At 39.8% G+C, this 27,207-nt stretch overlaps 2 protein-coding genes across 7 annotated transcripts in view; one reads left to right on the forward strand and one right to left on the reverse strand.

Annotated features, from left to right (window-relative positions):
* Positions 1 to 25: 25 nt before the first annotated feature.
* Positions 26 to 4,086, reverse strand: tm2d1 (TM2 domain containing 1). Its single transcript, XM_061978502.2, has 6 exons — positions 3,880 to 4,086; positions 2,403 to 2,472; positions 2,209 to 2,317; positions 2,037 to 2,128; positions 1,897 to 1,970; positions 26 to 1,801 (listed from the first exon to the last, which is right to left on the reverse strand). Exons 1-6 carry the CDS (start codon positions 4,018 to 4,020, stop codon positions 1,691 to 1,693), a joined length of 597 nt encoding a protein of 198 aa, XP_061834486.1. The 5' UTR covers positions 4,021 to 4,086; the 3' UTR covers positions 26 to 1,690.
* Positions 4,087 to 4,093: 7 nt separating this feature from the next.
* Positions 4,094 to 27,207, forward strand: part of patj (PATJ crumbs cell polarity complex component) — a 44,133-nt gene continuing 21,019 nt past the window's right edge. For 3 of the 6 annotated variants that reach the window (XM_061978484.1, XM_061978489.2, XM_061978486.1), the window contains exons 1-18: positions 4,094 to 4,349; positions 9,907 to 9,939; positions 10,019 to 10,200; positions 13,699 to 13,854; positions 13,911 to 14,047; positions 14,313 to 14,502; positions 16,939 to 17,067; positions 17,192 to 17,431; positions 17,748 to 17,850; positions 17,906 to 17,994; positions 18,072 to 18,200; positions 20,446 to 20,512; positions 21,134 to 21,195; positions 21,257 to 21,313; positions 21,379 to 21,513; positions 23,074 to 23,244; positions 23,313 to 23,378; positions 23,576 to 23,734. In XM_061978484.1, the coding sequence (XP_061834468.1) occupies positions 9,912 to 9,939; positions 10,019 to 10,200; positions 13,699 to 13,854; positions 13,911 to 14,047; positions 14,313 to 14,502; positions 16,939 to 17,067; positions 17,192 to 17,431; positions 17,748 to 17,850; positions 17,906 to 17,994; positions 18,072 to 18,200; positions 20,446 to 20,512; positions 21,134 to 21,195; positions 21,257 to 21,313; positions 21,379 to 21,513; positions 23,074 to 23,244; positions 23,313 to 23,378; positions 23,576 to 23,734 (2,100 nt within the window). In that variant the 5' untranslated portion in view covers positions 4,094 to 4,349; positions 9,907 to 9,911. Of the gene's footprint in view, positions 4,424 to 9,906; positions 9,940 to 10,018; positions 10,201 to 13,698; positions 13,855 to 13,910; positions 14,048 to 14,312; positions 14,503 to 16,938; positions 17,068 to 17,191; positions 17,432 to 17,747; positions 17,851 to 17,905; positions 17,995 to 18,071; positions 18,202 to 20,445; positions 20,513 to 21,133; positions 21,196 to 21,256; positions 21,314 to 21,378; positions 21,514 to 23,073; positions 23,245 to 23,312; positions 23,379 to 23,575; positions 23,735 to 27,207 lie in introns of all 6 variants that reach the window. The other 3 variants (XM_061978487.1, XM_061978488.2, XM_061978485.1) reach the window with 3 other exon arrangements.

The following is a 27,207-nucleotide window of genomic DNA, read 5'->3' on the forward strand; positions in this document are numbered from 1 at the left end:
CACATTTGATGATGTCACTTCCTGTAAGGCCAACAGTCTTCAAGACAAGATGTCACATGACTATCAGGTGTTGAACTATTCATGCGAGTGAGGAGTCACGTCTTCAAACATGAAGTTTAAATATGGATTTGGATCTTTTGACATTTACTTTGACAAGTCGACTCTTCCCTCGGGAGGCAACTTCCTCTTCCTGGATCAGGTCACGTGACCCCACAACTCATATTTCCTCAGTGAGGTGACGGAATGATTCCTAGCAGGACACTTTTATTCACGCACACGCCTTTGAAAATATATTTATTCGTTTTGTGTGCAAATGAAATTCCATCATTGTATCGTCTAAGTGTTGGCGCCCCCTGGTGTCCAATCAACGACATGGATAGGGAAAATATTGTAACACCTTTTATTTACACTTTAATAACTTAAACGACATTTTACATACAAAGTCAGAAATGCTCCTCCCTAAAATGACATTTTTCCTTTTATGGAAGATTTTTTTTAATGTATATTTTGAAGGAGGGCTGTCAAAATGAATGAATTAACTGGTGATTAATCACAAAACATATTGCATTGTTCATGTACACACATAGATTACATTTATTTTCACCGTAAAATCCCCTTGACCTTGAATGCTAAACGGTCAATGCATGAAACATGAGTGAGGAGACTCGCCGGCATATTTGCCTCCAAAATACAGCCTGAAATAACCTTAGAGCAGGGGTCGGCAACCCGCGGCTCTTTAGCGCCGCCCTAGTGGCTCCCTGGAGCTTTTTCAAAGATGTATGAAAAATGGAAAAAGATGAGGGGGAAAAAAATCTATTTTTTGTTTTAATATGGTTTCTGTAGGAGGACAAACATGACACAAACCTCCCTAATTGTTATAAAGCACACTGTTTATATTAAACATGCTTCACTGATTCCAGTATTTGGCGAGCGCTGTTTTGTCCTACTAATTTTGGCGGTCCTTGAACTCACCCTAGTTTGTTTACATGTATAACTTTCTAGGACGTGTTTTATGCCACTTCTTTTTCTGTCTCATTTTGTCCACCAAACTTTTAACGTGCATGAAAGGTGAGTTTTGTTGATGTTATTGACTTGTGTGGAGTGCTAATCAGACATATTTGGTCACTGCATGACTGCAAGCTAATCGATGCTAACATGCTATTTAGGCTAGCTATATGTACATATTGCATCATTATGCCTCATTTGTAGCTATATTTGAGCTCCTTTAGTTTCCTTTAGGTCATCTTTTTTCAATTTATATCTCATGACACACTATCTGTATGTAATATGGCTTTTCATTGTTTTGCGGCTCCAGACAGATTTGTTTTTGTATTTTTGGTCCAATATGGCTCTTTCAACATTTTGGGTTGCCGACCCCTGGACTAGACAAAACAGTTACCAAGTTTTGTAAAAAAATGAATGACAAAACGTTTAAAAATGTTCCTGCTTTACATTCTGACAATACTATCTGGGTCTTTTTAATCGTACAATCATGATTCAACCAAATTCCAAAAAGTGATGCATCTTATTTAAAAAAAAGACAGCCCTATTTTAAGCAAATGAATGTCGGACACACAAATGTTTCACAATCATGAAGATCATAGCACTTACTAGATCACGATGGCCACTTGGCATGTTGTGATGACATCACCCTTTATAAGTACAAACAACAGGAAGTGTCTACGTGACCTCACAGAGACAGGTGCGGCTTCCTGTACGTCTGGTTGGTGATTGACAGGCGGGTCAGGCGTGCGCCGTAATAGTCGACAATGTAGTCGGAGCCGTCCGATGGACCTACGATCTGAACGCCACATCATGCGAGTTAGCGCTGGCGTGGACACACTTTCAATGTTACCATTAGCTGCAACTTCCCACATGGCTGGCGTGCCGACTCACCTGCATGGTGATCAAGATGAAGTCTATGAGCGTTCCGATGCCGCAGAACCCCACCGTGCAGAACTTCAGCAGCCCTGACGGGGGAGACAAGAAGCTTGCTGATGTGTTCAAAGTGACAATCACGCAACATGTGTGTGTACCAAGTGCCGGGTAGCCCAGGTAGAAGCGGTCGGCGCCCAGCCAGCCCAGGAAGAGAGACAACGCCACCGCCACCTTGTAAGAGTATCCACTCCTGACAACACACACGTCTTGACAAAAAGTCTACAACATTGAATTGTGTGTGTGTGTGTGTGTGTGTGTGTGTGTACTCACACGTTCCTGCAGGGAATGCTTTTATTAAAGCCCACCTCATCCCCACTGAACCTGAACTCTGAACCATTGGATAGTCGACAAGTGACGTTTGGAGCTGGGAGACATTCCACTGGACACACAAACACACTGAAGGTGAGCTGGGAGACATTCCACTGGACACACAAACACACTGAAGGTGTCAAGCAGACACTAACCCCAAGCTGTGGCGTCTCGGCAGTTTTCAGGCTCCTGAGTGTTTTCGTCTATCTTCGGATCTTTGCACAAATATGTGAGCTCCGTCAAGGAGTCACCCAGGAAGTATACACAGCAGGTGTTTTTTGTTTTACCATGCAACAGCGTTATACCACCAACTTGTATGCCTAATTCACTTATGTTTGTTGTACATTGGGCAGATGTTCGCCATGTCCAGATGTTGTTCTGTAAGCAGCTCCTCCTACATACTTCATCCAGGTTAGACATATGGAGGACGCTACATTTCCAAGCGTTTAAGTATCAACATGATCCTTCTCCATTAAGCGTCACAACTTTACCATAGAGCAGGGGTCTTAAGTTCAAACACAACTGGCTGGCCTGTACAAAAAATATACAGATGTCACGATAGGAAAAAAATCTGCTCAGTTACCACAATTTTCCTTTTTTTTTTTTTTTTACATCAAAATACTTTACATTGAAAAACTTCACCACTGATAATTTTACGATAAATTTCAAGTGGCAGTTTTTTTTTACCGTAAAATCTCTGGTCATTTTGACAGAGCATTACTATTAGAGATGTGCTTTAAAATGTAATATCGGAAATTATCGGTATCGGTTTTTTATTAACGGTATTGTTTTAGTTTTGTTTTTTAATTAAATCAACATAAAAAACACAAGATACACTTACAATTAGTGCACCAACCCAAAAAAAACTCCCTCCCCCATTTACACTCATTCACACAAAAGGGTTGTTTCTTTCTGTTATTAATATTGTGGTAGGTTCCTACATTATATATCAATATATATCAATACAGTCTGCAAGGGATACAGTCCGTAAGCACACATGATTGTGCTCCACTAATAGTACTAACCTTTAACACTTCATTTGACTCATTTTCATTCATTACTAGTTTCTATGGAACTGTTTTTATATTGTTTTACCTTCTTTTTTATTCAAGAAAATGTTTTTCATTTATTTATCTTATTAATTTATTTAAAAAAGGACCTTATCTTCACCATACCTGGTTGTCCAAATTAGGCAAAAAAATGTGTTAAATCCACCACTGCATATATCGGTATCGGTAATTAAAGAATTGCACAATATCGGCAAAAAGCCATTATCGGACATCCCTACTTACGATACATTGAAATAGAGAAGCAATTTATTATTATTTTTTTTTACCGTAAATGATATATTCGCTGTATTTTGACAGAGCATTACTAGACATTGAAATGCAGTCCTAATGTTATTTTAAATGAATATATTGATTCTTTCCAGTGCATTACTGTAAATGGGAAAAAGGTACCGTTGATGATTTAACGGTAAACTTGTGTCTAATCTTCCATGTGCGCTGGATTGTATTTTGTCGCCATGATGAGTATTTTGCAGCAGGACAAGCGGTAGCAAATGCATGTAGCCACTAGCTATTGTTGACATGCGTTGTTGTTAACCCCCCGAGGGCGACACACGTGTGAAGGATATTGTCCAAGTCTCAGGTTGTCGCAGTTGTCCGTCCCAGCAGTCGTGGCATGAGCAAAGAGCAAAGAAAAGCAAAAAGAAAAGTAAAAAGTCCACAGACCGCAGCAACAACAACTTAGCCTTCTTCCACACGACGCCATGTTGTGTCGATGACGTCACCAATGACGCCTTCAGGGTTGATGGGAAAGAGAGAGACGTCTGATAATCTGGCGACTGGCAACACTGCGGACGTCTCCAAATTTGAGGATGTATGTTTAGATTTGATAGGATTTACTCATTGAAATGATTTAAATCAGGTATTTGGAAAACAAATATTACACACTTATTCGGATCGTTGTATTTGATATTTTTCAACGCAAAGAAAGGACAATTACTACTTTTTGGGCGAGGACTTCCTCTTATTCCGACAGCAAGCGAACGCAGCATTAAAGCGACACTACTCTACGGAACTGAACTGGATTCACTTCAAGTAAGTTTCTTCTCAGTTGGAATCTTCTTCAAGAACTTTTGGAAGTCGGAGCAACTATCTTGTGAATGAAGAAGGTGTGTTCGTCCGAGGGTTGCCGCCTTTAGCTTCACAGCCACACCGAAGCGGAGTTAGTGGGCGGGTTAGGAGAAGGAGTTAGCATGCTAGCAGGCTAGCAGGCTAGTCCACGCACAACTTGGAAAAGTCATTGAAGGTGAAAAGTTGTAAATATATAAACATATACACACATATATAAACATATATATACACATTTACACACTTATATACACTTATACACGCGAGGGTTGTGTTGTTAGTGCTTATTGCACTTGTTGTGAAAGTCTGAGGCACCTGCTGCTTATTAACCTCATACACCAAATAACAATAATACATCACATTTAAATAACAATAATACATCACATTTAAATAACAATACATCACATTTAAGTAACAATAATACATCACATTTAAATAACAATAATACATCACATTTAAGTAACAATAATACATCACATTTAAATAACAATAATACATCACATTTAAATAACATTAATACATCACATTTAAATAACAATAATACATCACATTTAAATAACAATAATACATCACATTTAAGTAACAATAATACATCACATTTAAATAATAATACATCACATTTAAATAACAATACATCACATTTAAGTAACAATAATACATCACATTTAAATAACAATAATACATCACATTTAAGTAACAATAATACATCACATTTAAATAACAATAATACATCACATTTAAGTAACAATAATACATCACATTTAAATAACAATAATACATCACATTTAAGTAACAATACATCACATTTAAGTAACAATAATACATCACATTTAAATAACAATAATACATCACATTTAAGTAACAATACATCACATTTAAGTAACAATAATACATCACATTTAAGTAACAATAATTCATCACATTTATACTACACTAAGTAACAATAATACATCACATTTATACTACACTAAGTAACGATAATACATCACATTTATACTACACTAAGTAACAATAATACATCACATTTGTACTACACTAACAATAATTCATCACATGTATACTACACTAAGTAACAATAATACATCACATGTATACTACACTAAGTAACAATAATACATCACATTTATACTACACTAAGTAACAATAATACATCACATTTATACTACACTAAGTAACAATAATACATTACATTTATACTACAATCAAGCTTTATTTTTCACCAAAAGTTGTTTATCGACACTTGCCCCTCCCCCAACCTGCCCAGTTTCACTTCCTGCTTTCAGGTGTCTGCAGGTGAGCAGCACACCCATTGTGTGCGTGTATATGTGAGTGTATATACTGTATGTGTGTAAATGTGTGTGTATGTGTTTATATGTGTATATGGGTGTATATGTGTGTGTGTATGTGTGTAGGATGCAGTTGTGGTTCGGTCCAGCTTTGTGTGAACATTGAGGCTCCATGCTGGGCCACAGGTGTCAAACTCAAGGCTGGTACGATAACCTGAAAATAATGTGTGTCCTTTTTTTTTTCTTACTGAATATACATTACAGGACAAAAGTTTGGACACACTTTCTCCTCATTCAATCTTTATGTTCATGACTATTTACATTGTAGATTGTCACATCAAAACTATGAATGAACACATGTGGAGTTATGTACTTCACAAAAAAAAGGTGAAATAACATGTTTTATATTCTAGTTTCTTCAAAATAGCCACCCTTTGCTCTGATTACTGCTTTGCACACTCTTGGAATTCTCTCCATGAGCTTCAAGCACACTTGTGAACAATGTTCCCTCTAATTTGTCATGTGTGTGATCAACACACAAACACTCTGAGCATTGAGTGGAGTACAGACGTGCTCACTGTGGTCATACTAATTTAAATGTCTTATTATTATAATCAAGTGACAGTAGTCTTTTTCAAGAGATTATTTTCTAATAGATGTGATTTGGCCCACTTAGATATTGTTTTTTTTTTAATCAGCTAGTATTTGATGCCTGGGTGGGAGTCCTGCTTTGGAAAGATTGTGTACATTTAGTTCCCCTTAAAACATACACATGTTGCATGAGATGAAGTGTTTATTCACTTTATGTCTGTAAAATAAATATTTTTATTAGCAATTATGTAACATCATTTCATGATTAATATCCAAAAAATAACATTCTTAACAAATGACAGTAGAATAAGCGCACTGATTGAGGAGTTATAGTAAAACCACTTGAAATGTACACTTTACGTGTAGTGTTGGAGTTGTCCAACTTTTTGTGTGGCCTTAAACGCACCAGCCATAGTGTTATACATACACATACACTATTGCCATAGTGTTATACATACACATACACTATTGCCATAGTGTGTGTGTCGGTGCAGGTGAGAGAGAGAGAGCAAGCGGATATAACAGATGACAAAGACTTGGTTTGTATGCGAGACAACCAGCAGTTTTGCTAGATAGACGTATTTGACACATTGTTTTGGTGTGGTTATGGCCGACAAACAATTTGGCTAAATAAAGGGACCGATGGAATTCCTGTGTCCTCCTTTAAGTGTCTCCACAGACGTTACAATAATAGAAGTGTTGACAAACATTGTTTTATCTGTTGTGGCCGCCTTACTCACAGTTGCATTGCAATATCATACAAAACTAACTATTTGTTTATTTTGTTTAGAGTGGGATTAGATTTTTTTGCGTGGCATAGATTTGCTGTGCGCAGAGGACGTGTGAGCACTGCACACCTTAGAGGGAACGTTGTCTGTGAAGTGAAAACCATTTCAGCTTGAAGCTCATGGAGAGAATGCCAAGAGTGTGCAAAGCAATAATCATAGCAAAGGGTGGCTATTTTGAAGAAACTAGAATATAAGACATGTTATTTCACCTTTTTTTGTTAAGTACATAATTCCACATGTGACAATCTACAATGTAAATAGTCATGAAAATAAAGATTGAATGAGGAGAAGGTGTGTCCAAACTTTTGTCCTGGACTGTATTCATTGTTTCCATTTTGACAAAACAAATATGTAAAACATGACATTGCATGTTTCAAACTTGAATATACTATTATCTGCTCATACAACAAAGATTAGTATTAGAGATGGGAATTTTGTCTGGACAGTTATGGCACATATGACAATCACAATAATTTTTTAAAATTGATATTTAAATCACAATTAAACCCATGATTCATTTATTTGAAAAAAAAAAAGTTTTACCACCAAAACTCAACTTTAAATGACATTTTAAAAGAACAACCAGTTATAAATGATTACAAAATAAACAAAAACCAGTAAAATATAAATAATAAAGTTAAATAACAATAGCAATATGAAAAAACAATAATGCTCAGTTTTGCCATTTGAATTTTCTTTAAATTCTGTTTTTCACCGTTTACACTTATTGTACATCTATAGAGTGTGTGTTTTTGTGTCATTAATAACATTGAATAAAATGTTGGTTTATAAATGCAAAAATCCTGACATTTATTGGTGCAACACATTTTGAGCAGTATTTGAAGCATAATAGTTATGTAAATGTTTTAAGTGCATTATGCTTGTATAGTGTACTTGTTTCAAAAGAAAAAACGAGAGTCTCTCAAGTTGCGACTGCTGTCCTGTTTGTACATTGATCTTACATGGATGATGTCGCTCACAACAACACAAGCAGATGAGATGTGTGGATTGTTTTTTTAGCTTCAGAGTTTAGTCTATGTTTCAAGTGGCCGTCTCCACGTTGTTTAGTTGAGGATAGGGCGGTTGAGTGTTTCTGGACACATTATGTTCCTTCTCCTCGCAATTATAGCATTCCACTCACTTGTATGTCCATTTCTGTGATAGTCTGCGTATAACGGGATTTCATTTTATTGGCCAATTATGGGATTCCGTACGCGGTTACTTTAAGGCGGAAATCACATGGCCTTACTTTTTTTGTAGAGTTGAGTAATTATTAATTGGCATACTAGCGCTGTGTCAAATAAAAAGTAGCAACCATGGTGAGAGCCCCTCTTCCTCCACTCATACGCTCCTCATCGTTCCAAGCTCAGGGATTTGCATGCACATAGCAAGGCCCATTAATGGCCTTTTTTATTATAATATAGACAAAATCTAATTCCAGATTAAAATGTGATTAATTGTCCAGCCCTTGTGGGAATATTTAGCCACCTAACAATTTAATTTAGAATCAATTCTTGATTCAACACAATTCTCAATTCAAACCCATCCATTTTCTACTGCTTGTCCCTTTTGGGGTGGCGGGGGATGCTGGAGCCTATCTCAGCTGCATTCGGGCGGAAGGCAGCGTACACCCTTTCTCGCTATTATTTTTTTGGTATAACAATTACAATAAAATCTTTTCAAAACAGGTTATAGGTAACAAAACTTCCTTTTGGTTCCAGAAGTATGACATATACACAGCGAGTAAGAATGGTTACAGCCTAAAAACGTCTTTTTAAAAATATTTTTCTTAAAAAATTTTTTTGTTTTTTTAATCGATTTTTTTATTTATTTATTATGAATCCAAATAGAATCGGAATAATAGAAATCACAATTCAGATGTGATACGATTTGTTTTGAGCACCCCTAATTATTATATACCATATTACAAATCGTATGTAAAAATACAAATACTTAAATACTTGTCAACGTGACTTATTTCAAAACAACTTATCCAATAATTTGAATGTACAATAACCAAATACGTAGGTAATTGTGTAAAAACTTAATGGAGCGATTCCATATTTATATTCATACATTCACTGTTACAAACAGCCCTCTGAAGGCAGTCATAACTTCGATGTGGCCCTTAATAAATTGCATTCAGTGACAATCTACAATGTAAATAGTCATGAAAATAAAGAAAACGCATTGAAATGAGAAGGTGTCCAAACTTGTGGCCTGTACTGTATATATGTATAATAATACAATATTATATTATAATAATGATAATTAACGGCTAAATCTGAAGTTGATCTAAAAAAAAAAAAATCACACTAAAATTCTTGGGGATCCAAAAGGGCCCCACCCAAAATTATTTTTATTTTCAACACTTTGTGTTTTTTTGTTAATTGTCATTGCTGAAAAAATAATGAACTCAAATCAACAATGTTATGAATTATTGACGTATTTAAGGTTGCAATTATTTCATGACAAATATTCCACTTTGAATTTTTTTTGGGGAAAATATTGCATATTTTGTGTTTTTGCCATAGTTTAATTTGTCAAAAAAGGCATAAAGCATAAAAAATATATATATTTTTTTACTTTATATTGACCGATGAAACTGAAGTGAACTAGGGATTTAAGCATTGCATGTTAATATAACAAGTAATATAATATGACTTATCTTTAACATGTTTATGACTGACACCTTTCTGGGACCATGGGACCAAACTTGAGGGGCGCCCTAAAGGTTAAAAAAAGTCTTTATGTGGAATAAGTTTGGACACCCCTGAAATCAACTGTGCTGTGAAGATGATCATGGTCTACTAAGTGGACTTGAAGGAGGAATAACTGTCTTTTTGTCTTGGTTTCTAGATGGAATGAGCATGATTGAGAACATCGGAGAAGGTAACTGATCTCATTTCTATTTAGTGTAAAGACGGGACTAAGATCCACATGTAAAGTGCTTCCTGTGGCTCGCCTCCAGTGTCGCCAGCCGAGCGCCAGCAGGTTCTGGAAGCTCTGGAGCGGCTGCAGTCCAAGCTGGTCCGGAAGGAGGAGTGGAGCCACTGCAGCGAGCGTGTGGGGACTCTGAAGGAGACCCTGCAGAGTCCCCTCTTCACTCACATCCTGACCCTGCAGCACTCCATCAGGCAGCTGCGGAACCAGGTCAGAACACGGTAGACTTCCTGTGGAGGATGCAATCAATCACATCTCTGTCCCATGTTCACCTGTGACCGTGGTCCAGTGAGGACATAGTGCGCCTGCAGGTCTCTGTCCCATGTTCACCTGTGACCGTGGTCCAGTGAGGACATAGTGCGCCTGCAGGTCTCTGTCCCATGTTCACCTGTGACCGTGGTCCAGTGAGGACATAGTGCGCCTGCAGGTCTCTGTCCCATGTTCACCTGTGACCGTGGTTCAGTGAGGACATAGTGCGCCTGCAGGTCTCTGTCCCATGTTCACCTGTGACCGTGGTCCAGTGAGGACATAGTGCGCCTGCAGGTCTCTGTCCCATGTTCACCTGTGACCGTGGTCCAGTGAGGACATAGTGCGCCTGCAGGTCTCTGTCCCATGTTCACCTGTGACCGTGGTCCAGTGAGGACATAGTGCGCCTGCAGGTCTCTGTCCCATGTTCACCTGTGACCGTGGTCCAGTGAGGACATAGTGCGCCTGGATCAGTATTCTGTGGCGTCCAGCCTCCACAATAAACAAGCCGCACTGCAAATTAAGATAATGGCGGGCTTCATATTGTAAGTGCTGCGAAGGTCACGCCGGAGTCTATGAAGGCGTCGCCCAAGCCTTATTTATACCCCTCCGCCCCCCCCCCCCCACCTGTGCACGGATCTATCAAGCTTTAATATCTGCTGTCCCGCTTTGACTAACGGCCTTGTCCCGCCGCTATTGATGAAATGGCGCTGGATGTTGCGCCGTCAGCCCGGCCCAAATAAGCCTCAGACTGATACGCTTCCACAATGTGAGAGTAAAGGTCATTAATAGATTACCTGCTCACGGAGCACAGGAATCTATTGATTTTCTACACAGCTCACTCTCTGCTTCATTACTTCTTATTCCAACACGTCCTTGTGTCTCTGTGTGACCACACATTTACACTAGCATTACATCTACTGCAAACATCATAAACATTTACTCAAACTATTTCATATTACCATACGCATCTACAGTAACATTAACATTTACTGTAACTATCTAGCATTAGCATTTACAACATCATTAACATCTACTGTGTGCATCATTTTGTATTACCATTTGCATTTATTATTAGCATCTACCGTTCAGATTTATTATTAGCAATTTAGCATTAGCGATTATTAGCGTTTACTGTTAGTGTTTACAGTTGAGTTTATGAAGGATCTCCATGAGTCTACAGCGCAGTGGAGACTATTCTTCCTGGGGTCCAGGCAAAGAACATCACACAATCACAAAAATAAAAAGATTACAATGCAGTACAACATGATCAAATAATAAAATGTTGTAATACAAAAATAGCAACAACAAAGAACCAAAAAATAAAAAGATAACTTTGAGTTTACATAATAATGTTCATACCAAAGATAAAAAGAGCAATATAAAAATAGATATATATATTTTTGCAAAAATAAAACCAAGAACCAATGCCCTAAAATATACACATTAGTGTACCAAAGACAAACAATAAGTGACAAAAAAGTACCATCCATCCATTTTCTACTGCTTGTCCCATAATCAATGAAATAGTCACAAATCCATAAAACCAGTCATGGCATTAGGTACAATCTAGAACAATCTCTTTCTGCAACACTTCTCTTCTTAGTCTATTCTTAAAACCCACTCTGCACTAAGTATCATTAACTGTAAGTATTTAGCATCAACCTTTTTTATTTGCATTTACTCTTAGCTTTTACCATGAGCATTTAACAATCACAATATTGCTTAGCATTTACCACTCATATTTATTGTAAATATTTAGCATTAGCGTTTGAAAATAGCATTTCTTCTTAGCATTTGAGATTAGTATTTACTATAATTGTTTACATCATCATTTTCAGTATCATTCACATTTACTCGAATTATTTATCATTAGACTTTCTTATTAGCTTGTGTCATTAGCATGTATTATTAGCATTTACATTAATATTTCTGATGAGCATTTACCATTCATATTTACTGTAAGCAATTATTATTATTATCATTTACAGATGGCGTTTACCATAAATAGTTATCATTCGTCTTTGCGTTTCACATGTATTATTAGCATTTACAATAAGCAATTACCATAACTACTTTCAACTGGCATTTACCATTAGCATCTTTTACTAGCATTTTTTTCATTAGTATTTACTATTAGCATTTAGCATTTACTATATGTAATGCGCTATACTAGAGTATTAGTGCAGTGTTTTTCAACAACTGTGCCGCGGCACACTAGTGTGCCGTGAGACACAGTCTGGTGTGCCGTGGGAGATGATGTAATTTCACCTAATTGGGTTAAAAATAACCATGTTAAAAGTAACCATGGTGGCAGCAGGTAGCTAATTGCTTTGTAGATGTCGGGAACATGGTTTGTGGTGATCACAATATGCAAGAGGCAGCGTGCAGGTCAAACAGTATCTAATGCTTAAACCAAAAATAAACAAAAGGTGAGTGCCCCAAAGAAAAAGCATTGAAGCTTAGGGATGGCAATTGTTGCGTTTTGGACCAGTTGTTCCTCCCAGGGAATTCAAGTCACAAGTCGCTCCCAAGCTCTTTACGACACTTAAAGCTGAGTTGAAAAACCACCAGAGACAGAATAGGTATTTTGTAATATATTAGCAAAGCTTTGCAGATATATTTTTGAGACCAGTCCAGCATAGAACATTCTATCGCGCCGCCAAAATGGTCTCCCCCCTCGACCAAAACCCTCTCCTCTTAAGTCTGTCTCCCTCCCCCCCTGGCAGTCATGTCTCTTTAGCCAAAACAAATGCTTATTATCGCTCTCTCTAACATTCCTCATTCAAGGTTAAGCACACAGTTTTGCAGACAACCAAAAGACCACATTTGGAAGAAAAACACTAGCTGTTTTGTAATATGACAATGAAATAAAAAGAAGTCACACTTAAATTCGGATATATGTAAATATCTGCCTCCGACACTAGGCAGAACGAAATTAAAACTGAACTGGCTAAAAACAGGATGCTGGACGACAGCAAAGACTTGCGGCGTGTTGAGCATAGACGGCGTCCACATCCGTACATGACATGACAATCAACAACGTCCCCACAAAGAAGGATAAATAGTCTTGATTGCTAAAACAAAGCAGGTGTGGGGAATATCGCTCAAAGGAAGACATGAAACTGCTACAAGAAAATACCAACAAAACAGGAAAAGCCAGCAAAATAGGAGCGCAAGACAAGAAGTAAAACACTACACACAGGAAAACAGCAAATAAGTGTGACAGGTGGTGACAGTACACCTACTTTGAGACAAGAGCTATAGTCATGCATGCTGGTTATGCTTTAAAGTCATATCCAACACTTGCGAGAACGGCTGCTACATTTTTATTTTTGATTTATTCTGCTGGTGGTGTGCCTGCGCATTTGTTCAATGCTCAAAAAAGGTTGAGAAACAGTATTAGTGTCTTGTGGTAAAGCCCAAGTGCTGAAGTGAATTGCATGACTGTTTCCTGTGCAGCTGAGCAGCATGCCGCCAGACGTCGGCAGCCACTTCAATTTCTCCAAAAAGGGTGAGCTGATCTTGAGCGCGGGGGGCTCGACTCAGACCAACGGCTGGCCTCCACCCTCCCATCAGACCGACGACCTTCAGGAGTGGATCTCGTCCGCTGCCAAGGTGCGTGCACGTGAACACTAACACTGCTCAGCCCTCACCACAATGTGTGCCCTCAGGGCCGAAGCACAGAAGGCGTCAGACTGACTCGCCCACAGTCAGGTGGTCTTGGCTTCAGCGTGGTGGGTCTTCATCCAGGAAGCAGCAGTCAGGACGTCTTTGTCAAACACATCCAGCCTGGAGGCGTGGCCCACAGGTGACTGGACTAAATGTCCTTTTTATCAACAACAAAACATATTACAGGACCTTTTTAAATTTAGGGATTCCAGTAGTTCAACTTCTTAACTGTTTGAGTTCACCATAGCGTTAGCATGTGGCTAACTGAGCTACATAAAAGGCTTTTTGTTCTCAATGTATATTTTTGTAAGTATTCACTCATTAGCTTAGCATAAATGTAGCTGGTGCTGTTTTACACCCATTAGTCAGCACTTTGAAGGAAGTGTTTGTGTTGGCGCCGGCAGGGACGGGCGGCTTCAGGTGCGGGATCAGATCCTGGTGATAAACGGACGCCCCCTGGTGGCAGGGATGAGCCACCAGCAGGCGCTCGCTTTGCTGCAGCAACCTGGCGAGACGGTGGAGCTGCTGGTGGCGAGGGACCGCCCATCCAGGGTATCATCAGCATCGACTCTGGCGGTTGACGACAAAGACGCGGTAGGTGATGGGAGGTCCCTGTTAGGCCACACCCACACATCACAGTGACTTCTTTATTGACTTCAACGTGAAAGCCGTAGTCGGGGCTCCCCAAAAGTCCAAAGCAGAGAAAAGCGACCTTGATATGAAGCAGCCTCATGCTAATTGATGGTCATGTGATGTCAGCTTAGTTTCTAATGACTCACTCTCACACTGTCACTCTTAGTTCTTATTTCTTCTCCGCCTCACTCACTGCAACTATCCTCTGTTGAAATCACGCCTTCATTGAGGTCACATGAATAGAGTTTGCTATCGTTTCGTATTCCCCCGATATCGGTGCCAAATTGGTTCTTTTGAAGTGTTGTCTGAAAACACGTGTAGTTTTAGAGCAACATTAGCATTGTTAGCATCTCTGTTTTTAAGAAAGACTCCTGAGTGTGGCACAGCAAGAATGCTGGATATATACTAGAAATATTACTACAGCGTCACTTTCATGTTGGCATTTCCTGTCAAAAAACGTGTGTATTTTTACAGTAATATTAGCATTAGCATGGTAGCCTCTCTGTTTTTAAGAAAGACTCCTGAGTGTGGGACAGCAAGGATGCAAGATATATAATACAAATATTACTACGTCACTTTCATTTTGGCATATGGTGTCAAAAAACATATGTGTAGTTTTAGAGCAACATTAGCATTGTTAGCATCTGTGTTTTTAAGAAAGACTCCTGAGTGTGGCACAGCAAGGATGCTAGATATATACTAGAAATATTACTACAGCGTCACTTTCATGTTGGCATTTCCTGTCAAAAAACATGTGTATTTTTACAGTAATGTTAGTGTTAGCATGGTTAGCCTCTCTGTTTTTAAGAAAGACTCCTGAGTGTGGGACAGCAAGGATGCAAGATATATAATACAAATATTACTACGTCACTTTCATTTTGGCATATGGTGTCAAAAAACATATTTTGTAGTTGTAGAGCAACATTAGCATTGTTAGCATCTCTGTTTTTAAGAAAGACTCCTGGCACAGCAAGGATGTTAGATATATACTAGAAATATTACTACAGCGTCACTTTCATGTTGGCATTTCCTGTCAAAAAACGTGTGTATTTTTACAGTAATATTAGCGTTAGCATGGTAGCCTCTCTGTTTTTAAGAAAGACTCCTGAGTGTGGGACAGCAAGGATGCAAGATATATAATACAAATATTACTACGTCACTTTCATTTTGGCATATGGTGTCAAAAAACTTATGTGTAGTTTTAGAGCAACATTAGCATTGTTAGCATCTGTGTTTTTAAGAAAGACTCCTGAGTGTGGCACAGCAAGGATGTTAGATATATACTAGAAATATTACTACAGCGTCACTTTCATGTTTGCATTTCCTGTCAAAAAACGTGTGTATTTTTACAGTAATGTTAGCGTTAGCATTGTTAGCCTCTCTGTTTTTAAGAAAGACTCCTGGGTGTGGCACAGCAAGGATGCTAAATACGTATATACTACAAATATTACTACGTCACTTTCATTTTGGCATATGGTGTCAAAAAACATATGTGTAGTTTTAGAGCAACATTAGCATTGGTAGCATCTCTGTTTTTAAGAAAGACTCCTGAATGTGGGACAGCAAGAATGCAAGATATATTACTACATCACTTTCATTTTGGCAGATGGTGTCAAAAAACATGTGTGTAGTTTTAGAGCAACATTAGCATTGTTAGCATCTCTGTTTTTAAGCGACTCCTGAGTGGCACAGCAAGGATGTTAGATATATACTAGAAATATTACTACAATGTCACTTTAATTTTGGCATATTGTGTCCAAAAACATATGTATTTTTACAGTAATGTTAGCATTAGCATTGTTAGCATCTCTGCTTTTAAGAAAGACTCCTGGCTGTGGCACAGCAAGGATGTTCGATATATACTAGAAATATTACTACGACACTTTCATTTTGTTATGTCCTGTCCAAAAACATATGTGTAGTTTTACAGCAATGTTAGCATTAGAATTGTTAGCATCTCTGTTTTTAATAGTCTCTTGAGTGTTGGACAGAAATGATGCTAGGTATGTACTAAATTATTACGAGAACGACACTTTCATTTTGGCATTTTCTGTCTGAAGACAAACGTGTAGTTTTACAGCAAGTTAGCATTAGCATTGTTAGCATCTCTGTTTTTAAGAAAGACTCCTGTGTGTGGCACAGCAAGGATGCTAGATGTATACTAGAAATATTACTACAGCGCCACTTTCATTTTGGCATTTTGTGTCAAAAAACATGTGTATTTTTACAGTAATGTTAGCGTTAGCATTGTTAGCCTCTCTGTTTTGAAGAAAGACTCCTGTGTGTGGGACAGCAAGGATGCTAGATAAATACTAGAAATCTCATTCCAACATCACTTTCATTTTGGCATGGTGGTCCAATGTGGTCCTCGGTGACCCCCTTGTCCTGTCCTGTTAGGGTCAGTGGGGTCACGTGGAGGAGATCCAGCTGGTGAACGACGGTTCCGGTTTGGGCTTTGGTATCGTGGGCGGGAAGACTGCCGGCGTGGTGGTGAGGACTCTCCTCCGAGACAGCGTGGCTGACAGGGTACGTATACTCTGCTTGTAAAAGTCCTCCAGGTCAAAGGTCAAAGGGCACGGGAGCGAGGACAGAACAATGTAGCTCAGCAACTTGGAGGGAACTAATCTTCTCTTTTCTGCCCTCCAAACAGGACGGGCGTCTCCGCACAGGTGACCACATCCTTCGCATTGGGGCCACGCCCACCAGTGGTCTCACCAGTGATCAGGTGGTCAAGGTCCTGCAAGCGTGCGGGAGTCATGTGACCATGCTGATAGCCAGGGACCCATGGAGCCAGGGGACAAATGCTCCGCCGCCCCCAGACTCCGCCCCGGTGTCCGCATTACCCCCGCCACTTCCAGAGCAGCCTCCCCAGCGGCGGGCCAGCAGGATGGTAAGCAGCGCCTTAGTCTCGTACACAATACTTCCTGCTTCCTACTTAGTGGTTAGATGGGTAGGTTGTGAGTTCAAACCCCGGCCGAGTCATATCAAAGACTATAAAAATGGGGGCCATTACCTCCCTGCTTGGCACTCAGCATCAAGGCTTGGAATTGGGGGTTAAATCACCAAAATGATTCCCGGGCACGGCCACCGCTGCTGCTCACTGCTCCCCTCACCTCCCAGTGGGTGATCAAGCGGATGTGTCAAATGCGGACACATTTCATCACACCCAGTGTGTGTGTGACTATCATTGGTACTTCCTGTTTCAGCCCAACTTGGAGGGCTACGAGATCCATGAGGTTCCACTGACCAAGAAGGACGGACAGAGCCTGGGAATCTCCATCATCGGACACAACCCCCTCACCAGCCAAGGTAGCTTCTTCTTCCCTTCCGCCACTGCTTGTTAACTAGCTCTCGTCCTCCTCAGATGCGGTAGGCGTGTTCATCAAGAACGTGGTCCCAGGCAGCGCCGCAGATCAGAGCGGAAATATCCGAGTGCACGACCGTCTGATTGGCGTGAGGACAAGACAACGGAACCACGTGACCGTCACAATTCCAAATTTGTCATCTTTTCCTTCTTTTTGTCCCCGCAGATGGACGACGTCAGCCTGCACGGTCTGACCAATCAGGAAGTTGTGGAGGTGATGAAGCGGACTGGCAGGACCGTGGTCCTGACTTTGGTCAGGAAGAAGACCAAAACTCTCGAGAGGTCCCTAGACAGAGGTACCGTTTTTACTTCAGGCATTTTTACACCAAAACTTTAGGAACTTTTAGTTCCTGTAGAATAGTGTTTTTGTTTCTGCAGGGGTGTTGAACTCATTTTAGCCCAGGGGCCACTTGTTTTGTTTCTGCAGGGGTGTTGAACTCATTTTAGCCCAGGGGCCACTTGTTTTGTTTCTGCAGGGGTGTTGAACTCATTTTAGCCCAGGGGCCACTTGGAGAAAAATCTGTGCACACGCGGGCCGGACTATTAAAATCATGGCATTAAAAGTAAAAAATAAAGATTATTTTCTTTTTCAAAAATAGAACAAACACATTCTGAAAATATTACAATAACATTTTTGAAAAAACTATCGGCAGCAGTAAAGTTTAGATCCATGAAGGAAAGAAGAAAGTGAATGAATGTTTATAACTGAATACATTTACATATGCATAAAAATGTTTTCTTCTCTAACGTTTATGACAACCTTTTTCCAAAAGACAATATATCATGTGAGATACAACAGGATCATGCATACATGTATCATTTGTTTTTAAATAGCTTACAAAAAAGTGGAACCCCAAAAATGTACTGTGGGACCCCATTTTCATGACTTGATGGGGTCCCTGGGACCCCACTTTGAGAATTCCTAGCGCCAACACTGCTGGAGTATTGCAGCGTGCAAAAATAGCAGCAGGTTCTAATACTAATCAAATATCATCCCATAGATCATTCCGGATCTGGCCCACGGGCCTTGACTTTGACACATATGACTGCATTTCTCAGATCCGGTTAGTTTATACAAATTTCCACACAATAGCATGTAAATAAACAGACAACATTAGGTCATATTTATTTTACTTAAGTGTAACCATGTAACCATGAATTGATTGACGTGGACAAGTGTAAAAACTTATTGGGGTGTTACCATTTAGTGGTCAATTGTTCGGAATATGTACTGTACTGTGCAATCTACTAATCAATCAATCAATCAAGTCTGTAAGCAAATACAAAGCAATAATATACTAAACAGTCTGACTTAAAAACGATGTCGATTGAATTGATCATAAAGAGTTAAGCTTTTGTCCGCAATGTCCAACGGTCAGAAAGTCAGTAAATCTTCAGCAAATGATGAATTCATGAGGTCAGGCAAGTCTTTATGGTCCATTTCAGCTGTAAAGAACAATATATTAATGTGAGTGTTTATCTTACGGTGACAACAAACGCATCAGATTTAGCATGGTGGAGGCTAATAACTACACAAATGGTGTGTGCATAGTGAATATTTGATGTCATTTACTCCTCCTTTATTTAACATTCCTCTTCAAACAAGGATGTTTGTGTCGCCGCTTCCACTTCATGTTCCTCTGTAAATACAATTCAAAAGAAGTCTTTCCACTTCTTGTAGCTTACCATGTTGAAATGAAGTTTGTAAAGAATAATAAACATCATACTGGTTTAAATGAGCAAGTTGTCCCGCACACTGTAATGGCGGATGAAACAAGGAATACAAAGTTTTAGGAACACTCCCAACTTTGTTCAACCAATCAGCACAGCCCACACACTCTAAGGTTCCTGGAACCTTTTGAAAGTCCCACCTCGCTACTAGGAACTAAATCTAGTTTCTGAAAAACTAAATCTAGATTTTGGTGGAAACACAGGGGGAACTTTATTTATCCGGGAAAAATGGGAAAGTTCCTGAAAAAGGTGTGTGTGTGTGTGTGTGTGTGTGTGTGTGTGTGTGTCTGTGTGAGTGAGTGTCACTCTGTTTACACAGTCACCTTTAGGGGACCTCTGACGGTATGGGGACAAAAAAAGAGGTCCCCTAAAGGGAAACCTTTTGAAATGATAGTCAGATCCATTCTGAAGATGCCGAAGTGATTTTTAAGCTTTGGCCCATAAAAAAATGGTCCTCAGTAGTCACGTACAAATGTGTGTGAATGATGCAAAATGATTTAAATGTGGTCCCCATGAACCATATGAAGTCTTTTTCCCCAGGGTCCCCAGTAAGAATGATCAGCACATGACGTAATCAATCCAGACATTTAAAGACATGTATGAGCTAACTGACCAGTGGACATTTTACACCTTTTTTACCTTTTTATGCCTCCACAACCTGTAGAAAGGCTGGTCCCCACAAGTCATGAACAAACACTTGCTCCCCATTCCAAATGACAACCTGTGTGTGTGTGTGTGTGTGTGTGTGTGTGTGTGTGTGTGTGTGTGTGTGTGTGTGTGTGTGTGTGTGTGTGTGTGTGTGTGTGTGTGTGTTAGTGGAGTCTTCTCGGGGGTCACTGCGGAGGTCGCCAGAGGAAACGCAGAACAGAATCAACGGTGAGTGAGCACACAAACACACACACACACACACTCTCACACACACACACACACACACACACAGTCTCATACTGCTTGTTTCCTGATCTGTCTTCTTTGTGGCACTTGTGTTGTTGATCAATAAACTAAACACACATTTCCACTCCAATGTTGCACATATTAGATTTATGCTAAACTGTGAAAGATGAAACATTTGATGTAAGCTGAATTCCCCTCTCTTTGTATGGCTTGTTCGCTGTCAAAGTGGCCAAAACGCCACGCTAGCCATTGGCACGCCGCGCTGCTGCTTGGCTGTAGCTTGTGTGACAAGCTGGCAGCGATGTACGAGGGTGTTTATTCATCTGTACGCCGCAGATTAATGACGCTGCGAGGCGCGCTTAGCAATGCTAATTTAATCTAAACACCGCCGCAGTGTTTTCCCCTTGAGTAACGCCATGTTCACCAGGTTGTGCAGTGCATGTTTGCACCACATCTTAACAGTCTGGTAACCGCGGCAACAAGTTTTATCAAGGAAGACCACAACTGCAAAACTGTTAGTGGACACTTGAGGAGGACTTCCTCTTGAAGGCTGGGATGAAGGATGTAGCGTTTGATGGCTAGATAACATCTTACTGCCTTCAGCTCCAGATGCAGCACTGAAGGCCAAGTGGCAGCAGTCTTTGGGTCCACACTACCAAGTCCTGGTGAGATGTCCACCTGTTGTGTGTCGTGTTTCAAGTGTGTAACATGAGTGTGTGTTGGCAGGTAATAAACCTGGATCCTGTGATTGAAGACGATGCTGAGCTTCAGAGGTCCTCCAAGGTAACACACTCTATGCCACTTCATCCCCGACTTCATCCCATGACGTGTCATGTTGGCGTCCCCAGCTGCTGCCCGTCCACATGTTGCGACTCGGCGTGGAGTTGGACTCGTTTGACGGTCACCACTACATCTCTTCTGTGGCACCAGGAGGTCCCGTGGACAAACACGGCGCCCTGAGACCGGAGGACGAGCTGCTGGAGGTGAGGACACGATGATGTTTCGCTAAGTGCTAAGCTAACACGCTGGCATGCAGTGTTCATGATGTACAACTGTGTTCCAAATCATTCTGCAAAGTACATTTTACTCAAATGTTCATAAATAATTGATGCAAATGTCAGTCAGTATAATTTTCAAGTCATCAGCAGATCGTTTAATGCAAATTTCATTGAACAAATCTCAAAATGATAACTGTATTTTTACAATAAATAACTGAAAAGTCCAATCTTCCAAATTATTGGACACAACAGCGTTTCAAGAGCTTTTATAGGCTGTAAAGAACTCACAATGGTCACGTGTTGAATTTTCAGCATTATAAGACCATATAAATGAAAATATTTTTGACTGAACAGGCCAAGTTACATGTTAATATAGGAGCCCTTGCTTGATATCACTTTCATAAGCCTTGCATCCATTCAACTTGTGAGTTCTTGGACAGTTTCAGCTTAAATTCTTTGCAGGATGCTAGAATAGTGTCCCAATGCTGCTGCTTGGCTATGATCTTTTGCTTGATGATGCTCCACAGGTTGTCAATAGGGTTGAGGTCAGTAGTTTCTCTCCTCTTATGCCCATAGCAGCCAGGGACTCAGTGGTGTTCTTTGCAGCATGAGATGGGGCTTTGTCATGCATCAAGATGACTTTTGCAGCATGAGATGGGACATTGTCATGCATCAAGATCATTTTTTTGTCGGTTTTTCTTTTTGTACCATGGAAGAAAGTGGTCAGTCAGAAACTCTACATACATTGCAGAGGTCATTTTCACACCCCCGGGGACCCTAAAGGGACCTACCAGCTCTCTCCCCATGATTCCAGCCTAAAGCATGACACCCCCACCCCCTTGTTGGGACTTTGTGGCCATTCTCCAACCATCTACTGCTCCATGCAGCCATCTGGGCCATCGAGGCTTGCATCGCTAAACAGAACTGTTTGAAAATGAGTCTTCATGCATTCCTGAGCCCACTGCAAGTGTTTCTGCTTGTGAGCATCGTTTAGGGGTGACCGGATATTAGCTTTAAGCACACTTGTAGACTTCTTGAGGATCCTACACCTTGAGGTTCGTAGGACTCCAGAGGCTTCAAATCCTACATTGCAGTGGCCTTTTAGCAGCTTCTCTCTGAATCCCATGAAGGAGACTTTTTTAAATGTTGCCTTTATCTGCACAAACTAGCCTGTGCTCTGAATCAGCAACACATTTCTTTACAGTTTGACGATCACGCAGAAGTTTTTTGGAAATATCCAATGTTTTCCTACCCTGAGCAAGGTAGTGTACTATCTTACGCTTTTCAGCAGCAGAGAGATGGTTTTTCTTCCCCATATCGCTTGAAACCTGTGGCTTGCTTTATAATGTACAACATCACTTTTAAGCAGTTTTCCTCTGACTGGGCTCACCTGGGAGACTTTTTATCACAGGTGTCTGAGATTGATGTCAATGATCTACAGAGCCTTGAGACACAATACCATCCAACAAAAAATGTTTTTGACTCTTAAATCCAATTTGCATTACAAGTTGGAACACCGAGGTAAAGGTGTGTGTTCTCCTCCAGCTAAATGATGTGCAGCTGTATGGAAAGTCTCGTCGGGAGGTGATCTCTTTCCTCAAGGAAGTGCCCCCCCCTTTCACGCTGGTGTGCTGCCGACACGCCGCCCTCCACACGGAAGCAGAAAAAGAGTTGGAGTATGAATTAGGACAACGACCAGGAAGCAGCGTGGAGGACGTATGTCCAGTATTGATCTTCATTATTAAAATGATAACTATAATGAAGTGTGTGTGTGTGTTTGTCAGTTGGAGGTAAAACTGGCGTCGGCTCTTTGCAGTCACACGAGCGAGATGCACCAGGAAACCATGCAGGTGAATTCTGTTCTGATGTCTTCTTTAAGCTGCACACAGTCCCATCTAAAGGCTGTGTCACATGATGTCCAGCTGCTACACGGCCATCTTGTTGGCGGACAAACCGGCGCCACCGACCGCTGGTGGCTAATGAAGAAGTTTAATAGCGCGGGAACATTTGTTCTTTTGTGGAAGGTTTTTGAAATGTGATGTGACAGCAGGTCATGGAGGTGGAAGAGGAGAGGAGTGAACACAGCCAAGAGGAGGAGGAGAAGGAGGAGGAGGAGGAGCTGGCTCTCTGGTCCACTGATGTTGACATGTTGGAGTTGCACAAGGAGGCAAATAGAGGTCTGGGCTTCAGCATCCTGGACTACCAGGTAACATAACTGCTTCCTTAGTGAGCATCCGCTCTGCTTTGTCTTTAGAGGAACTTGAGGAAATACTCCTCAGCCGACAAACCCCCCAACCTCCACCCCCTCCACATGCCTAGCACTTTGTCTTTAGGCACAACTTCACCTCTTAGACCTCCTCCCTGAGCTGAGGGGGTGGAGCGAACTCCAGGTGAAGTCCCGGGTGGTCTTCATGCATGCTACACCCGCCCAGGGGGTTCCTCCCAATCTCTTACCTCTGTGTGTGTGTGTGTGTGTTACATATACACACACGAGTATGCACAATGCTGTGCAAAAGTCTAATCAAGCAAGCTTCTAAACATAGAAATGCATCAAATAATCAGTGCCATTTTCTTCTTGTAATTCTCTTCAAATAAGCCTAAATGTGTGTCCTATTTCAACTCTAATAGTAACCTGAAAATAACTCATGTGACTGAAAGTAACAGGAGTGAGTTTTTAGCAAAGAATGATTAAATATATGAAATATAGCCACATGCTAATACAGTGCTTTTCAATTCTTTTCTGTTACGCCCCCCCGGAAGAAGAAAATATTTTGTGTCTCCGCCGTCACTATAAATAGTATCATTTGTTTATAAAATTGTTAAAAGTACACCTCTGCAAAACAGTGTATCCTTATTAACATTGAAAACGTCTAAACAATTAAAAAATAGATACCAACTTACAACAAAGAATAACTTTATTAACATTGTTTTTAGTCTGTCACAGAAAAGATTTGAAGTGCATCAATGTGCCTGAAATGTAAAAAAAATGTTTTAACAATAAACCTTTTTTGACCTACCTGAGCCATTTGATGCTGAAAAATAAAACTAAATGAATAATAATGAATTTAAATTGATCAGCAACATTAATTTAGGAGTGCAACATTTTTTCTTTCTAAATCAAATTGTGAGTCAGAATGAATGGCTATATTGAGCACAAGCAGGATTTGAACCATCATACTGATGAAGCATGTCACATGTCCCTGGGCATCCACCTGACTTCATTGGGAATTGTAGCTTTTATAGAAACTTATAGTTGGAATAAGGAGTCACACAAAAAGGTAAAAACATATTTATTAAATCTGAAGAATTTTATGATGAAGTCTAATTTTAGGACAAGCAGCAAATGCTTTTTTAAGTGTTCAGGGTAGTTTAATTTTATCTTTTGAATTTAATTAATCAAATATTCAATTAGATAAATGTGCAGGATGCTTTGTCTGTAAAAAAAAAAATAAAAAAAGAAGACATTTAGACGCAACTTGTTGTGTTATTGCCACTGGATGTCATTATTAGCATTGTCAGCAACACGTTGATGAAACACGGCTCTTGTATTAGTATCCATCTATTTTTTTAGAACCCTAACACATTGTGAGTAGCGTTGTGTTTGAACTTGTATTGTGTGTGTGCCGTGAAAAGTCTAGTTTGTGTTGCACTTGATGAAACTTGGGAGGCGCAAAGATGTCAAAAGTAAAAGTCTAAAATGTATTTTTTTCCCCAGCTGCTTGGAATACTTTGACACGGTAAAGGTCTTCCAGTTCCCAAAATGAAGTGTAGCTCTTCTGTAGGAGGAGACGCTGACTCTCAGCACCTGTAGCCATCTTGGTGCGTCTAAAAATACAAACTTGGCAAGCTGCGCCGCGCCGACGCTGCCCCGGCTTCACCACCAGGGAATGCAACAAATGTGTGTGCACGTTGCTTTGAGTGTCTCGGAGGTGTTTGCCCTCCGTCCTCGGGGTTTACTCGGGTCGGCTGTTTGCAGCCCTTCCACCTCCCAAACTTGACTCTCTCCTTTCTCCGCATCTTTGCTCTCAAAAGTGCACAAACTTGACTGCCCTCTAGTCAACATGCTAACTACAACTTCTCTGTCCTGTCACAAGAACACACTCCTACTCTTTCTGGACAGTGGACACTTCATTAGGTACACCATCTAATGCCTATCATGTTACAAACATAATAATATTCACTTCCCATTGACAATACATAATACATAATTGCTTCGGATTAATGTAAGCTCTGTGTATGTTGCAGTAGAGGTTCTTAACCTGTTTACCTCCCTGCCCAACTTTTCCACTACAGAAGGGCCCGGGGCCCGCTCAAATATCAACACCGAATTAGTGATCATACTCTTGATTTTAATTGTATTTAATATCTAACCTACTTACAGTTTACAACCTTGTCAAATGATATGAAACCATAATCACAAAGATGATTATTTATTTAGAACATAAACCTTAGTTGCAGGCAATTTACGTTGTATGAAATCAAATAAAAATAATAGTGAATATGTTTCTTAACTAAACTGTCAATAAAATTAAAGTGCAAATGAAACTACGGCTGCACCACTTTAGTCATATTTTTTGCGCTTGAAAACTTCTCTATGACTTTAGCTCTCGACTTCTTCTGTTTGATATTGTCATTACTGCCACAAGTGGTGGAAAAGTGTATTACAGTATTAGTACCACATCTGAGAAAGCGATATTTAGCTGTGTTACAGTACTGCTGTACATTCATGACAGTAACTACGTATTGTTTGTTTTTACTCCTAAATGATGACATTCCAGCACACAAAGGTGTCATTACTTTAGCGTTTTCTTAAAGTTATTACTTGGATATTTTACCTTAATGTCCTCCATCACTTCCTATAGTGACCTCTGACCTCAGTGCTTCCCTCCAAACGTTTGGAATGTGTTCTGTGGTCTTTGTCTCCCCCTGCTGGTCACTGCCACCTACGTTGTGCTTCACCTTAACATGCTGTTTATTTTACGTCTTAACCAGAGGTGTCAAAGTGGTTTTCACTGAGGGCCTCATGGCAGTTATGTTTGGCTTCTAACAGTCAATGCTATTATTACGCCATGTTTTAATGCAGTTCATTAGTAGATTTTTAGAAAACTAAAATGTAAAAAAAAATATGGTAAGTTGCAATAATTTCACCTTAAAATGTAGTGTATATTACTGTAAATAGAAAAACAATACTGTTGTTTTTATGGTTAAAAAAAGGCAGCTCAGTTGCCAGAATTGTACTGTAAAATTTACATTAGTTTTTTTTTCTGTAAATAAAAAAAAAATGCAATTTTGCAGTAAAATTTGGCACTTGAGCTGCCAGGTTTTTGTTTTTTTTGTTTTTTGTTTTTACCGAAAATCAACAAGTGTATATTTTTGGGTGTATTACAGTAAATGCCAAAACGGCACCACAGTTAATTACTGTAAAAAAGTACAGTTTTTTTCATTTAGAGAAAAATGCTGTAAAAAGCACAGTACATTTCTCAATTTTACCATGAAATCTTTTGCTACTTCTACATTGCACAATTTGATGGATAACTTGCTTTGAAATCATTATTATTAGTATTTATTTCTATTTAAAAAATGGTTTGAATGTTTGATCATATTTGAGTTAACATAATTTGCGATTACATGGAGTACATATATATATTTTTTCTCCCAAAATAGAAAGAAAGAATACAT

The sequence above is a fragment of the Nerophis lumbriciformis genome, linkage group LG18 (genome assembly GCF_033978685.3).
Source record: "Nerophis lumbriciformis linkage group LG18, RoL_Nlum_v2.1, whole genome shotgun sequence".
Lineage (NCBI taxonomy): Eukaryota > Metazoa > Chordata > Actinopteri > Syngnathiformes > Syngnathidae > Nerophis > Nerophis lumbriciformis.